This window comes from Maniola hyperantus, chromosome 27, assembly GCF_902806685.2.
Source record: "Maniola hyperantus chromosome 27, iAphHyp1.2, whole genome shotgun sequence".
NCBI lineage: Eukaryota > Metazoa > Arthropoda > Insecta > Lepidoptera > Nymphalidae > Maniola > Maniola hyperantus.
The window spans coordinates 1,333,593-1,349,963 of NC_048562.1; the positions used below are offsets into that span (position 1 = coordinate 1,333,593).

The 16,371-nt window shown below is 40.2% G+C and overlaps 2 protein-coding genes and 1 long non-coding RNA gene across 3 annotated transcripts in view; 2 read left to right on the top strand and 1 right to left on the bottom strand.

Annotated features, from left to right (window-relative positions):
* Positions 1-16,232, bottom strand: part of Pdk (pyruvate dehydrogenase kinase) — a 50,830-nt gene extending 34,598 nt beyond the window's left edge. The window contains exon 1 of the mRNA XM_034982795.2: positions 15,909-16,232. Within this exon, the coding sequence (XP_034838686.1) occupies positions 15,909-16,011 (103 nt within the window). The 5' untranslated portion in view covers positions 16,012-16,232. The remainder of the gene's footprint in view (positions 1-15,908) is intronic.
* LOC117994799 (protein KTI12 homolog) overlaps positions 1-16,371 on the top strand; it is a 239,271-nt gene that overhangs the window by 98,973 nt on the left and 123,927 nt on the right. The window lies entirely within an intron of this gene.
* LOC138404328 (uncharacterized) overlaps positions 1-16,371 on the top strand; it is a 201,959-nt gene that overhangs the window by 23,018 nt on the left and 162,570 nt on the right. The window lies entirely within an intron of this gene.

A 16,371-nucleotide genomic window follows, 5' to 3' on the forward strand; every position in this document is an offset into this window, starting at 1 on the left:
ACTAAATTCATTCATTTTACTAAAGTAAATACCTAGGTACTGTCAGTCAGTCAGCCAGTCAGTCAGTCAGTCAGTCAGTCTGTCTATCAGTCTGTCTGTCTGTCATGTCATTAGCAATTTCCAGACTTATATATAGTATTTATTTCTTTTAATTTTTCATCTGCAACAGGTGACAAGTGACAGTATAAGAATAGGTATAAAATTTTGAACGGTATTAGGTCTCTTCCCCTCAGTAGGGATATCTACACGTGTGGACTGTGGACGGTAGGGCCGACGGCGGGCGGTGCTGATGTGTCCCGACCCTAACCTTATATCTAAATATATATTAGAGGACTGACAACACTCTCCCTTGAGATATAAATATATAACTCCCATTATCTATGAGTAATATATGCCATCGGCGGACGCGGCGTCTGCGTCGAGCTGGACTTTGAAGCTATTTGAAGTGTTTCACGTATACCTACGCTACAGAGGCACAAGTCCAATGTAAAAAGTAATTTTAAATACATATCAAAATTTGCGGACCGGCAGGATTCGACCCCGCGTCTCCTGGGATCGCGCCCGAACGACGGTTCGCTTGCTGTCAGTTACGAAATGTATGTTCACTCTGTACTTAAGCGACTGTTAACGCCATCTAGTAACGACACTTTGCAGCTATCGAAACTACTAGCAGTACTCTAGCAGTAGTTATTAGAAACGATCAAGCGAATCGCTTCGTAGGAGTCCATGGAATTTTGTCTATGTATCCAGACCCTTACGATGCCTATCCTTCGAAGTATATCCTGTAGAATACTGACAGACAGACAAATTTGCGTCAATGCTCTAAGCTTTAAAGCATCGACCAGCGCTTGGTCGCCAATGAGTCTTCTGAGTTCAGAGTTCTGACGCGATGCTCTACCGAATCAAAGCATCAGAAGATTTTTCTAAATAAAGCAACTTTCGGCCAGTGACAATGCGGTTTCTCGTCTGTGACGCGACGCAGTGAACGACCTCCACCCTGGGCCCGGTTGAGTGGACTTTGCACATCCAATTCGCGTGTTTACTAATACACTTGTCCTTCACGGCGAGACCAAGTGTGACTGTACACTGTGTGATGTGTGTCATTTCTATTCATAATCAGGTGGCATATGTTCGTGGTATTTTTATCTGATACTAACTGATGCCCGCGACTTCGTCCGCGTGAAATTAGGTTTTTTAAAAATCCCGTGGGACTCTTTGATTTTCCGGTGCCTATGTCTATGTCACTCTCCAGGGGCCCTACCGCGGTTGTTTGACAGCTACAATGTCACGATCGCAATCATCTTTGATTGGTTAATGCTCGCTCACTATTGGCCACAATGCATTGTTGCAACAAGAATCGCACAAACTCAGCCAATCAGAACAATTGAGATTGTAATAATGATTGATGCAGGTTTTAGACAATCGCCCTGCTGGTCTTTATCTATACCCATGCAAAAAATCACGTCAATCCATTGCACCGTTGCGACGTGATTGAAGGACAAACCAACAAACAAACACACTTTCCCATTTATACATATATCACAACACACACACAAACACACTTTCTCATTTATTTATATATATGGACTATAGTCCATACCCTTATGGACTAGCTGACCCGGCGTACTTCGTACCGCCTAACAGTCGATTATTTTTCAGACAATTTTTTAAAATTTTCTTTCCGTAAGAACCATCCCTGTACTTCAAGGAATATTATAAAAAAAAAGAATTAGCGAAATCGGTTCAGCAGTTCTCGACCAAAATTTAATTTTTTTAGTGTGATGTAACCAAAAATTCACGTTTTTCAGATTTTTTCCCCGAATGTCAGCTATAAGACCTACCTACCTGCCAAATTTCATGATTCTAGGTCAACGGGAAGTACCCTGTAGGTTTCTTGACAGACGACAGACAGACAGACAACAAAGTGATCCTATAAGGGTTCCGTTTTTCCTTTTGAGGTACGGAACCCTAAAAACAATGTTTTAAAATTGAGAAGGAATCATCAAGACTTCATCTACGCTATTGCATATTTACCTACTAAGATTATAATAAAAAGTATGGACTAAAAGCCAGTGAGGGCCTCACCTTCGTTATTCTATAAAAGCTGAAAGTTTCTCTGCGTATTGTCCCCAACACAGGGAGGAACGATCAGCGACTATGAAGTTTGGATCATGGCGGCTTTGGCAGATGACAGATGACAAAGACGTATAACATCTTACGTTAAGTCAATTTTTTTTATATATTTTCTACGGAATAGTCCTAGAAATCACGTGACGCATTGCCAGACAGCCTTAAAATTTAATATGTCTGATCATTCCTCTCAGACTGGGGGAACACGATGCGTTGCGGCGTCGCACCGCAAAGATTTCACCGTATCAGCGGGCACACGAGCGGTGCGGCGCCGCAACGTTGTTATGTCGCAGTGGCGCCGTAGCAGCATTGGACAGTATGTTAATAAAAACAACTGAGCGGTGCCGCTCCGACGCGACGTCGCAACGCATTCACCCTTCCCCGCCTCGTCTCGGTGGTTGCAAGTCCGATGCGGCGCCGGAACGCATCGTGTGACATGCCCAGTGGCGTGCACAGGGTTTGAAGCCAGGGTAGGCATTAGTTAGGTAGGAACCTGTTTACCAGCCAGTCTTAATGAAAAATATGCATTGAGCTTACAACTGGGGTAAGCAGTGCATTTATGCCTCTATGACCTGCACGCTACTGGACATGCCACAGATATTTCTATGTAAGACGACGCAGGGACACCGCTCCGGCGCCGCACCGCCGGCCGCAACGCATCGTGTGCCCCCGCTCTAATGAGGACAATGCGTATAGAAACTTACAGCTTTTATAAAATAACGAAGGTCTGGCCTTCACAGGCTCTCTCTCTAGTAGGAAAAACAAAATAGGTACATGACGCCAATAACATTAATCTACGCAAATGCCTGCCTAGTTAGCATTTCAGTATTTTTGTAATGAAATAAATAGCTGAAACGCTAATTTGGCTCCACATCAATATAATAACATTACTGAGATCGTTACGGCTGTTTCCACTAGTTTAGTTAAATGAAAATGAAAATGAAAATGAAAATCTTTTTTTATTCGTATAAACTTTTACAAGTGCTTACGAATAGTCGGATGCAGCTACCACTGGTTAGGTCGTCATCATCATCATCATCATCATCATCATCATCATCATCTTCAAACGATGGGTATGGTTCATGGATATAGTTAAAGACTACTTTTTACCGCGGAAAATCAAAGAGCTCCCACGGGACAGCCACAGCTAGCCAGACAGACAGACACACTTTCGCATTCATAATATTAGTATGGATATTTCCAATACAAGTGGTCCTACATAGGTACATATATTTCATTTCATGTGACAGGACAGGACGTCCTCACATAGAGTCATACATTACAAATTGATGACAACTACTATGACCTTGGTGTCTATTTTACTTTAGTCATCATACATTTTTATTATTCGAGCAATTAGATGATGCCAGAGACATTTTTAGGGTTCCGTACCTTAAAAGGAGAAAAGGAACCCTTATAGGATCACTTTGTTGTCCGTCTGTATGTCGGGTCTGTCAAGAAAACCAGAGGAGACTTCCCGTTGATAAACTCTAGATGCAACACCCTCGCTACGCTCGGGAGTTACTCTGAGATCCTTCGTAATACCAGTTATACGCTTGGGCTTTATCCCGGCGCCACATTACTTTTTTTTTTTTTAATAAATCTTTATTTATTACCCCCATTTAGATTACATTTACATTATCCCATTACCCCCATGTTGAACAATCTACTATTAAGTTAATCGTGATGAAATGTCCTACGATACCTCTTAATGTCATCGCTTACTATACCACTACTTGAAACACAAGGCTTTTATGTTTATCAGATCCACTCATGTGCCACTGCGCCTGCCATCATGCGTACACGTGGTTATATTCTTTATCGGCCATTGTAAACAACATCTATAGATCACTTATCGATTGTAAAAAAGTGATCTCTAATCTGTAACCTTGGTAGATAAGAAAAATGAAACAAAGAGCGTAAAGGCGTTATCGTTAAGTGGACTGTAAATATTTGTCGATACAAACGATATATCGACCATGACCACCCACTTGTCTAAATATATTTAAAAAGGAAAGACTGACTAACTGACTGATCTATCAACGCACAGCTCAAACTACTGGACAAATCGGGCTAAAATTTGACATGAAGATAGATATTATGACGAAGGCATCCGCTAAGAAAGAGTTTTTGAAAATTCCACCCCTAATGGGGTGAAATAGGGGTTTGAAATTTGTGTAATCCACGCGGACGAAGTCGCGGGCATAAGCTAGTCTTGATAAAAAGTCCTACACATATCTCTTTAATGTCATCGCTTACTATACCACTACTTGAAACACAAGGCTTTTATGTTTATCAGATCCACTCATGTGCCACTGCCTACCATCATGCTGCCACTCAGGCTGAGATCTATAGAGCGCACTTTGACTCTGCTCAAACTTAGGATTGAGTTAAAACGAGACAGATCTATGTGAGAAATATAGCTCTGTCTCGTTTTAACTCTGTCTTAGGTCTAAGCTAAGTCAGAGTGCGCTCTATAGATCTCACCCTTAGTATGATGGCAACCATAGAGCAGAAACAAAGAGGAGATGTTGTATTAAGATTTCCCTATGAAATATCGAGTGACATTTTGCGGGGTGAGGGGTTGTGGAACGCCGCCCACTTCTCAATTTTCCATCTGCGGGTTAGTAGCAAAACTACTCGCTTAGCGACCTAACATCGATATATTGATGTCACTACATAGTTCAGCTATCTCACACTAGATGTCAATAAGTGTAGAAATTACGTATAAAATTATTTACAAATGAAATGTGATACCATTCATAGCATCAGAACGTCTGTCTGAATAACTTTGACACGATAAAACACAACACTTCATCCTTTTGTTCTTAAAAACGCGAAAACACACCGATAATACGAGTCTCAATATATGTGAACCTGACGAACGCAGACAGCATACTAACTAAGGCCCCGCCCACAGTGATGACGTCAGGACCTAGTTGAAAATCACAGTGCACAGTTGCTTAGGCCAACTCCTCTTTGTTTCTGCTCTATGGTGGCAACCTCCTGCCAGATACTTATGCATGAATGCCAAAATTCACGTCGATCCGTTGCGTTGCTCCGTTGCGACGTGATCAAAGGACAAACCAACAAACAAACACACTTTCGCATTTATAATAATATGGGTACTGATTCAACTTGTAAACAGCACTCACATCCTATCGTCGATAATCTAGATCATTTTACGGCGTATTTAGATATGGCGATAGTTTAATCCCGTATGAAAGCACTCTCATACTCCGCACTTGTATCCAAGCGATAAATTTTCATATTAAAAAACCGGCCAAGTGCTAGTCAGGCTCGCGCAATGAGGGTTCCGTACTACAGTCGTATTTTTCCGACATTTTGCACGATAATTCAAAAACTATGATGCATAAAAATAAACAAAAATCTGTTTTCGAATGTACAGGTGAAGACCTTTCATATGATACCCCACTTGGTATAGTCACTCACTTCGAAAGTTGAAAATACTAATTATTAGTTCATGACCACAATTTAATTTTTTTTGTTTGATCTCACCCTAAATTCACGGTTTTCAGATTTTTCCCCAAACGTCAGCTATAAGATCTACCTACCTGCCAAATTTCATGATTCTAGGTCAACGGGAAGTACCCTGTAGGTTTCTTGACAGACAGACAGACAGACAAACAGACAGACAACAAAGTGATCCTATAAGGGTTCCGTTTTTCCTTTTGAGGTACGGAACCCTAAAAACCGGCCAAGTGCGAGTCAGACTCGCGCATCGAGGGCTCCGTACTACATTCGTATTTTTTCGACATTTTGCACGATAAATCAAAAACCATACTGTGCATAAAACTCAATAAAAGTTTCCCAAAGGTGTGTGAAGTCTGCCAATCCGCACTTGGGCGGCATGGTGGACTATGACCAACCCCTTCTCATTCTGAGAGTGGACCCGTGCTCTGTAGTGAGCCGGCGGTGATGATGATTATGACACTATTTTGGACTTACCTTTAAACAAGTTTAAAAAGTCTATTAAAAGTATGCTCCTGAAAAAAGCATATTACACAATTGAAGATTATCTAAATGATAAAAGAGCGTGGATTTGACCTGCAGCTCGTTCCAGCAACGCACAAGACTGGAAATACTATTTTATACATGGCATAATATTGTATATCAAATATTTGAAAAGAGCAACCGCCGAGTTTCTTGCTGGTTCTTCTCGGTAGGACAGGTATTCCGAACCAGTGGTAGATGCATCTGACGATTCGAAAGTACTTGTGAAAGTTTACTTGAATAAAAAAAAAAATATTACTAGATGATGCCCGCGACTTCGTCCGCGTGGATTTAGGTTCTTTAATAATCCCATGGGATGATTTTCCGGGAAAAAAGGTAGCCTATGTCCTTCCCCAGGATGCAAGCTATATCTGTACCAAAAGAGATTGCCCATTTTCTTAGGAGCTTTGGGCCCCCCCTAATATAATTGTTATGTCACCATGGTTTTAATTTTATTTTGTAGACAAATAATTTAACTCTTTATATTCTGCAAACGATTTCTATTTATTCACCCTGGTTATAATGAAATCTTATTTTTTATATTGCTGATATTGAGGTTATATTTAATTAATACTTCTTCAAAATAAATGCATGTTTACGATTCTAACTGTAATTGTGGATATTTTCAATAATAGAGTGAAAAAAAGTTGTTTTAAACATAATCGTAAAAAAATAACACATTTTTAAAAACAGACAGACAGACACACTTTCGCATTTATAATATTAGTATGGATTATTATACACATACAAATTCATTCGGGATCGGACTTTGTCATTCTCAAGGTAAAAGCGGCATCAAGTTGATACTATAAACACATTATGGGCTTATCAGTAACATTGATTGTATTTTATTTATGCCTTTGACATACTTTGACGTATTGATTATTAAATACTAGCTTATACTCGCGATTTCGTCCGCGTGGAATACACAAATTTCATACCCCTATTTCACCCCTTTAGGGGTTGAATTTTAAAAAATGCCTTTCAGCCTGATCCGTCCAGTAGTTTGAGATGTACGTTCATAGATCAGTCAGTCAGTCAGCTTTTCCTTTTATATATTTAGATATAAATAAATTACATTATATCCGAGTGCTATACGAAGTAGCAGACAAAAATTAGTAGGCATGCGAATTAAAGGAAAACATCTTTAATTACTGACCTCGTAAACCGGTTTTACACTACTATATTATGTATAGTTAGTTGTATACCACCAGAAAACGTTTACCACCGAACCAGTGGTAAATTAAAACTACCTGACTATTCATGAGCACTTGTAAAAAGTTTACATGAATAAAAAAACATTCTATCCTATTCTATTCTATTCTATAGGTACAAGCATGAAGCAATGTTACAACGGACACAAAAACTTGTGAGTCGTAAACAAATATGACTCAAGTTCCGAATGAACCCGCTTTGCATCACGTGCCGTCTGCCATGTGACTCGCGAGCTGGTTGGCACGTAGGCTGCTCTTACAGTAGGTACACTACATACAAGCACGACCGAGTGCTATACAAAGTCGCGGGCAAAAGCTAAAGGTATGCGAATAAAAGGAAAATATCTTTGAGGCTAAGACCACAACATTGCGATGCGATGTCGGGTCGTACAAATCTACGATGTCAAACAATGCACTGTGCAAATTTCCGATGCGGTGCCGCACGGTACAAACTTGCGATGCGACGACGTATTCCCGTTCAGTCGGTGTCCACACCTCTCTGTGTGCCATACCGTGCTGTGTGTGTACTGTGTTTATCTAGATGCGTCTTAACTCTTAACGCAAGTAGAAGTAGGATACATGTAGTGTGGTCCATGGCTCACTAGAAATTGATGATCAGAGTTTTCTCGTGCGACGCGATGTCAACGCATCGCATTGCGATACGGCATCGTTTTTGCAGTGTTGTGGCCTCGCCCTAATTACTGACCTCGTAAACCGGTCTCACACTACATACAATGGATGGATGCATGAAGCAATCTTACTACGAACACATAAACTTGTGAGCATGTGAGGCGTAAACAAAAATGACTCACTCAAGTTTCGAGTGAACCTGCTTTGCATCGCGTGCCAACTGCCAATAAGTTGTCAGTTGTATGTCTGGTGGGAGGCTTCGGCCGTGGCTAGTTACCACTCTACCGGCGAAGCCGTGCCGCCAAGCGATTTAGCGTTCCGGTACGATGTGTCTAGAAACCAAAGGGCGTGGGTATGATAAAAATTGCCATACCCCTTCCGGGTTAGCCCGTTTCCATCTTAGACTGCATCATCACTTACCACAGGTGAGATTGCATATCTGAGTAAAAAAAAACCGGCCAAGTGCGAGTCAGGCTCGCGCAACGAGGGTTCCGTACTTGTCGTATTTTTTCGACATTTTGCACGATAATTCAAAAACTATGATGCACAAAAATAAATAAAAATCTATTTTAGAATGCACAGGTGAAGACCTTTCATATGATACCCCACTTGATATATGTAGTTATCTCACTTCGAAAGTTCAAAATACTGTGTTATTAGTTCATGACCACAATTTAATTTTTTTTGTGTGGTCTAACCCTAAATTCACGGTTTTTAGATTTTTCCCCAAATGTCAGCTATAAGATGTACCTCAAAATTTCATGTTTCTACGTCAACGGGAAGTACCCTGTAGGTTTCTTGACAGACAGACAGACAGACGGACAGACAGACAGACGGAACCCTAAAAGGTGACTCTGAGCTAGGTGGCAGATGGCACGTATAGTATTCGACAGGTCGAGATGGCAATCGGGGTGAGGACGTCCCGCACACCCGCACGTCACCCGCGCTCGCCCGCACCGGGTTAGCGCGGGGGCTGTGCGGGTGTGCGGGACGTCCCCACCACAATTGCTATCTCGACCTGTCGCGTCTATAGGATCCCACTGCGACTATTTATTCTATTACAAGTTAGCCGTGCTGGACAGCAGTCTAAGATGGAAGCGGCCTAGCTTGGAATGGCAGTACATACTAAAGGATGTCGTACCGGAACGTTAAAACGCTCGACGGGCGGCGGCACAGCTTTGCCGGTGAGGTGGTAACTAGCCTTGAAGTCCACCAGGCCAGACCAGAGAATATTTTGAAAATTATAAATTCTCAAATTACCCCTGTCGGGAATCAACCCCGGATCTCCCATTTATAAGGCCACAGGTGCGGGGCGTTCCCTCCCCGATTGCCATCTCGACCTGTCAGGTATTATAGTTAGTATGTTCCTCGTAACTTCCTTAATGATGGCAATACGACCTCGCTAGTATATCAACGCAATTTTCCTACTAGTTACTTAGTTATGTATGAACTGCGAAGGTCTGGTAATGCGACTGTTTTCTTCCGGTAACCAAGTAAAAATATAAGCCATTTCCAGACTTACTTGCTAATCCATGTCCACAGCTGGACATAGGTCTATTGTATGGACTTCCACACACCACGGTCTTGCGCCGCCATCCAGCGGCTCCCTGCGACTCGTCTAATGTCGTCCGTCCACCTAGAGGGGGCCAGCACCTTGGGACCCCAACGTCTATCGGTTTTACGAACTATGTGCCCTGCTCATTGCCACTTCAGCTTCGCAACCCGTTGAGCTATGTCGGTTACTCTAGTTCTCCTACGGATCTCCTCATTTCCTCATTGATCACGTAGAGAAACTCCACACATAGCTCTCTCCATCGCCCGCTAAGTGACTCTGAGCTTTCTTATGAGGCTCATAGTTAGCGACCATGTCTCGGACTTACCACAGCTTAGCTCTGACCTGAAAGACGATGCAGATATAGAGAGAGAACGCAGGGCGTTGTCTGTTAGGGCGAACATGATCGTCCGCAGGTTTGCTTGTTGTTCTGTGGCCGTCAAAATCACTCTTTTCAGAGCATATTGCACCTCCTTCTACACGAGCAGTCTGTGGATCGATTACACGCAGAAACAGTACAATGCCCTGCGTGTACAATATAATAATGCATTCAGGATGCTGATGGGGCTGCACAGATTCTGCAGCGCGTCAGGGATGTTCGCCGAGGCGCATGTAGACTGTTTTTATACCACTATGCGGGCGCGGTACACATCCCTGTTGCGTAGAGTCCGCTCCAGCCCCAACGGCCTCCTGAAGGTATTTTCTGACAGGATCGACTGCCAGTACTTGAATCACTGTTGTATGATTCACGTGCTGGCAAATCGATCCTGTCCTAATTTAAATAGTTATAAATATTATATTTATAGATTTTTTACTAACAAATAGGTTTAAGTTTCGTGTAATTACAAACACCAATATGATCCTTGTTGGTCGAAATAAAAACAATTTATTTTTATTTTTTTATTTAGCAAAATATACCTATATATACTTCGGGGTAGCATTCATCGAATCAATACAAATAACAATGTATTGTTATTTGTTTGATAATCAGTATGTCCACGTGTTATACACACGTGAGCACCAAGCATTATAATACTAACAACAATGTAAAGCTTGGTACCCACGGGTATCAGGTGTATACGCAGGTGGAGACCAGGCATTAGTTAGGTACATTGTTGCTTGAAATGTTTTATTTATCAGTACCCTTATTATAAATGCGAAAGTGTGTTTGTTTGTTGGTTTATTGGTTTGTCCTTCAATCACGTTGCAACGGAGCAACGGATTAGCGTGCTTTTTAGGGTTCCGTACCTCAAAAGGAAAAACGGAACCCTTATAGGATCACTTTGTTGTCTGTCTGTCTGTCTGCCTGTCAAGAAACCTACAGGGTACTTCCCGTTGACCTAGAATCATGAAATTTGGCAGGTAGGTAGGTCTTATAGCTGACATTTGGGGAAAAATCTGTAAACCGTGAATTTAGGGTTAGATCACACACAAAAAAATTAAATTGTGGTCATGAACTAATAATTAGTATTTTCAACTTTCGAAGTGAGTGACTATATCAAGTGGGGTGTCATATGAAAGGTCTTCACCTGTACATTCTAAAACAGATTTTTATTTATTTTTATGCATAATGGTTTTTGAATTATCGTGCAAAATGTCGAAAAAATACGACTGTAGTACGGAACCCTCATTGCGCGAGCCTGACTCGCACTTGGCCGGTTTTTGGCATGGGTATAGTTAAAGACCTGGAGAGTGACAGAGGCTACTTTTTATTCAGGAAAATGAAAGAGTTCCCAAGGGATTTGTAAATCCTTTACCACGCGAACGAAGTCGGGGGCATCAGCTAGTATATTTCAATTTAATAATACTTAGTAGACTTTGCTCCCTCAACTGTTTGTTGTAAAATGTTCTAACTTCCTCCATGCATTTTGCACCCAGCTATAAATAGTTGCAAGTAAATTGTAGGAAACGTCAAACGGCCGTGTGCGGCACGCGTACGCAGGTAGTGACGTCACAGGCAGTAGCCCACTTTGCTGTTCGGGAATCAACCTCTGTAACTAATAACTTTCCACTTCTCATGCTCGTAAAATTCTTCTTTATGCCCAGTGCAAGCGGACTAAAACGGTTTTTTATGCTCTTGGCATAAAAGTATTGTATGGAAATTTCTAAAGTGCCTGAGCCTAGCCTCTTATGTTCCTATGTTCTCCTGGTACTTTCAAAAGTCAAAAGTCAAATGATTTATTCAAAATAGGTAATAAATTACTCTTATTGATTGTCTGGTATAGTGTTAGATTTGTAAGATAATATAGTGGTGATAATTATAACGCAAACTTAAAACTAAAGCTACGAGGGTTCCAAACGCGCCCAGGTCTGAGAAGAGCCCACAACAAACTCAGCCGGGTATTCTTTTTATTATCACCACTTTACAAAATTATTGAAACTTATTAGAACTATCACAAAGTCGTTAAGCAACTCATTCCCAAGCTTGCTTTTAGTCATGTAATCTACTGTTGGTGTCACGTCAAAAGGTCTCCGACCTTGAACTTACGCAGTGGGTGATATATATCGGTCTATATATTTGGCATCTTGTTAAAAGGCCTCTGACCTTGTACCTGCACAGTGGGTGATTTATGAGTGAGATCACGCTCAGTTTTCTCCTCCAATTATAATCGGGGCGAAACGTACGTCGAGTGTGTTTTGGGATTTGTGTGGTGCTGCGTGGTGGTGGTGCGCATTGCTTGCTTTGTGGCTGGTTTTTCCTGCATGTTTAGCAGTGGGAGGGCGGGCGGTGCATGTCGCATCGTACAGATTTGATCTGTTTCAGCGGATTATAGCAAATTAAGCTTTTTGTTCGTTGTACATCATGGATTTCCGCAAAGTAACGCCCGCTTCTATACGACAGTAGGTGGTACAGTTCTTGCATTTCACGAGGACGAGCGGCTCATGCTTGTGTTTAAGTCGTATCCGTATAAGTAAGGTACAGTAAATGCGTGCGTTTGCGAGCGCTTGCTCGCGACTGATTGGTGCGACATGCACGCACACTAACGCAATGCCCACGTAAACGACGTAACCACAACTAAAGTTCACTCGCCTTCGTGAATTGCAAGTGGACAACCAGTTTTTTTTTTATAAATAATATATAGCCAATGATGATTAATATTCCCCTTTCCCCTCCAATTAATCATCAATCTTGTGCTAGGAGTATGTACGACAATAGTGCAACGGGTGGGGTTTGAACCTGCAACCTTTCGGATTTCAGCCCGCTCCATTTACCGTTGAGCTATTGAGGCTCGAGGAGTAACATCTTGGCTCAATGTTATTCATTAAATGTCTATAGTTTGTACTGGTTGTGTTGTACTTAGGTCTTAGACTGACATTGACCTAGCGTAATTAGTACATAGTATCTGGCATCAAGCCAGCAACACAGGAATTTTCCCATTGAGATGTTTCTTAACACATCATGATTAACCCATAGTCCCATAGCCTGCTTACTATTGAGCACGGGTCTCCTCTTATAATGACCAGGGTTTAGGCCATAGTTCACTACACTGGCCAAACGCCGATTGGCAGACTTCCCACACCGCGCGTCGAGAACATTATAGAGAACTCTCAGGCATGCAGGTTTCCTCACAACATTTTTCTTCACTGTTAAAGCAAGTGATTGGATATAGCTTTGAAAATTAAATGGTGTGTACCCAGGAACAAACCCCCGAAGTCATTAGGCTATCTTGCTTAATTCTGGACATAAAAAATATCTGCACTAATAAAAAACACAATACCTTGTTTTCCAAAATTGGTTAAATATTAATATCATGCAGGAACTGTACAACAACAATATTGAATGAGGCTATCCGCCTTATACCTATCATATCATTGTATGTAGGTCACATATGACAGGGCTTTCCAAGTATTAGTAACTCAATATGTTTTATTTATTTATTTATTTATTTTACACTTTATTGCACACAACACAAAGTAAACATTGAAAAAACACAATACAGGATCTTAATCTAATAGCTGTAGCATGCAAAGGCGGCCTTATCGCTAAAGCGATCTCTTCCAGGCAACCTTTGACGAAAGGAATCACGAAAGCACGGGTTGGTGCGGCAGCCGAAAATGGCCCTAGGTATATTATATTATTATAAATTAGACTACATACACAGTACATTCTACTAATACACAAATATATATAAATATATATACCTATATACATATCTCTATAATATACTACATAATTCTGTTTACATAGATAAATAATAGTTCTTCAAACGATTTTTGAAGGAGTTTAAGGATTTCGCCTGACGTATTTCAGCTGGGAGTGAATTCCAGAGTTTGACACTGTTACTGGTGAAAGAGTTAGAGTGTTTATACAGGGTGTAACCAGAACGCTAGCAAAACTTAGCATTATTGTTAAACTAACTAAACACAATGGTTGACACATGACCACAATTTAATTTTTTTTGTGTGACGTAACCACAAATTCACAGTTTTCAGATTTTTCCATGAATGTCGGCTATAAGACCTACCTACCTGCCAAATTTCATGATTCTAGATCAACGGGAAGTGCCCTGTAGGTTTCTTGACAGACCGACATACAGACAGACAACAAAGTGATCCTAGAAGGTTCCGTTTTCCTTTTCAAGTACGGAACCCTAAAAATGATTCATGCCATATAAACAATCAGTTTTGTTACATACAATTTTCCAGAAAAAATATGATAATATAAGCAAATAGTGGGAAATATGTAAAATCTATCTTATCTGTCACAGACAAGTGCGATTTTTGCATAGCATGAAGAATATGTATAGGAATCGCTTTATTAGCATTCAGCGATTGTTTTGAAATATTTTTTTCAATAACAATTTGCATGCATTAGGAAAATAAACTATTGTATAGATGTAAATAACAATAAAAGTAATATTATAACTATGTTCGCGACTTCGTCCGTGTGGACTACACAAATTTCAAACCCCTATTTCACCCTCTTAGGAGTTGAATTTGCGAAAATCCTTTCTTAGTGGATGTGTATGTCATAATAGCTATCTGCATGCCAAATTTCAGCCCGATCTGTCTAGTAGTTTAAGCTGTGCGTTGATAGATCAGTCAGTCACTCAGTCCCTTTTCCTTTTATATATTACTAGATGATGCCCGCGACTTCGTCCGCGTGGATTTCGGTTTTCAAAAATTCTGTGGGAACTCTTTGATTTTTCGGGATAAAAAGTAGCCTATGTCCTTCCCCGGCATGCAAGCTCTCTGTACCAAATTTCGTCAAAATCGGTTGAACGGATGGGCCGTGAAAGGCTAGCAGACAGACAGACACATTTTCGCATTTATAATATTAGTATGGATTTAGATTACTGTACAAATCTTTCCCACGCAAAACGGTGCCAAGAATTACACTAAATAAATAAAACAATGTGAAATATTTATGGTAATTACCTACCAAGTGAATTGAGTACCAGATTCATAAAATTGAACCAAAATCATAAATATGTATCTACATACTTACTTGGAGATTTTTTTATTCATTTGGATATAATATACCGATTGAATACACGAAAAAACCCGCCAAGTGCGAGTCAGGCTCGCGCAACGAGGGTTCCGTACTACAGTCGTATTTTTTCGACATTTTGCACGATAATTCAAAAACTATGATGCATAAAAATAAATAAAAATCTGTTTTAGAATTTACAGGTGAAGCTCTTTCATATGATACCCCACCTGATATAGTTATTTTACTTCGAAAATTGAAAATACTAACTATTATTAGTTCATGACCACAATTTAATTTTTTTTTGTGATGTAACCCTAAATTCACGGTTTTCAGATTTTTCCCATTATTTCTGCTATAAGTCCTACCTACCTGCCAAATTTCATTATTCTTGGTCAACAGAAAGTACCCTGTAGGTTTCCTGACAGACATGACAGACAGACAGACCGACAGCCTTCCTTTTGAGGTACGGAACCCTAAAAAAGGGTCTTAGTGCCAGTAGGTATCCCAGATTCGCTTTAGGACCAAAGTACAATATTTAAGCGAATGAGTACAACAATTTTGGGTATTTTTATTTACTATTTCTGGTATTTATAGTCTAACTTCCTAAGTAAATATGCGTAACAAATATTATACGATTTATGTAATCATTACAGTAGGTACCTATGTTAAGTATAAGTATGTAAATAATTTGCTCTCGTGAAATGAACATGTAACCTTAACCGGGTTACTGCATAGGTTGGATTTTAAAAGATCACTTCCATTTATATAAAGTATTTATATAATTGCCTAACAGTTAACATTTTCCAAATTATGTATAAACAAGACGTGTTATTCATCAATATTTATGTTGTACTTCTACCGACCTTGACAGTATGACTACATTACAAACATGTAATCCGCAATAACAAATAAAGAATTTTATAAAAACACTTACCAAAATCAATAAACTGCTTTATTGAAAGCGGAGAAGGGTTGAACTGTGAGTAGAAGTCTAACATTTTGGTCACATTCGAAAAAATCATACCCGCCAGCCTCATTTTGATTTTTTCCGAAATAACACTCTAACACAAAACAAATGGTAAATGTTCACGGTTTGATAAAATAATCACTAAATACTGGTACAGCACATACTGAACAAATTCGATAACAAATAATATTTACTTCAAAAAATATTTATGCGGACCGCACTAACAACCACTCATGCGAAAAAAATTCGACTGAGGAAAAAAAAGCAATTGTCGCCTGTCGGCTGTCGGTTTATAAACTTGACGGTTATCTTGGTAGTTGGTTGCCAGTTTTTTGTGAAAAATCATGATGATGGACATATACAAGTACACTGGTAGAGATGTGCCGCACTAAATAATAGTTGATGTTCAGTTCGTTCAAAGAGCATTATT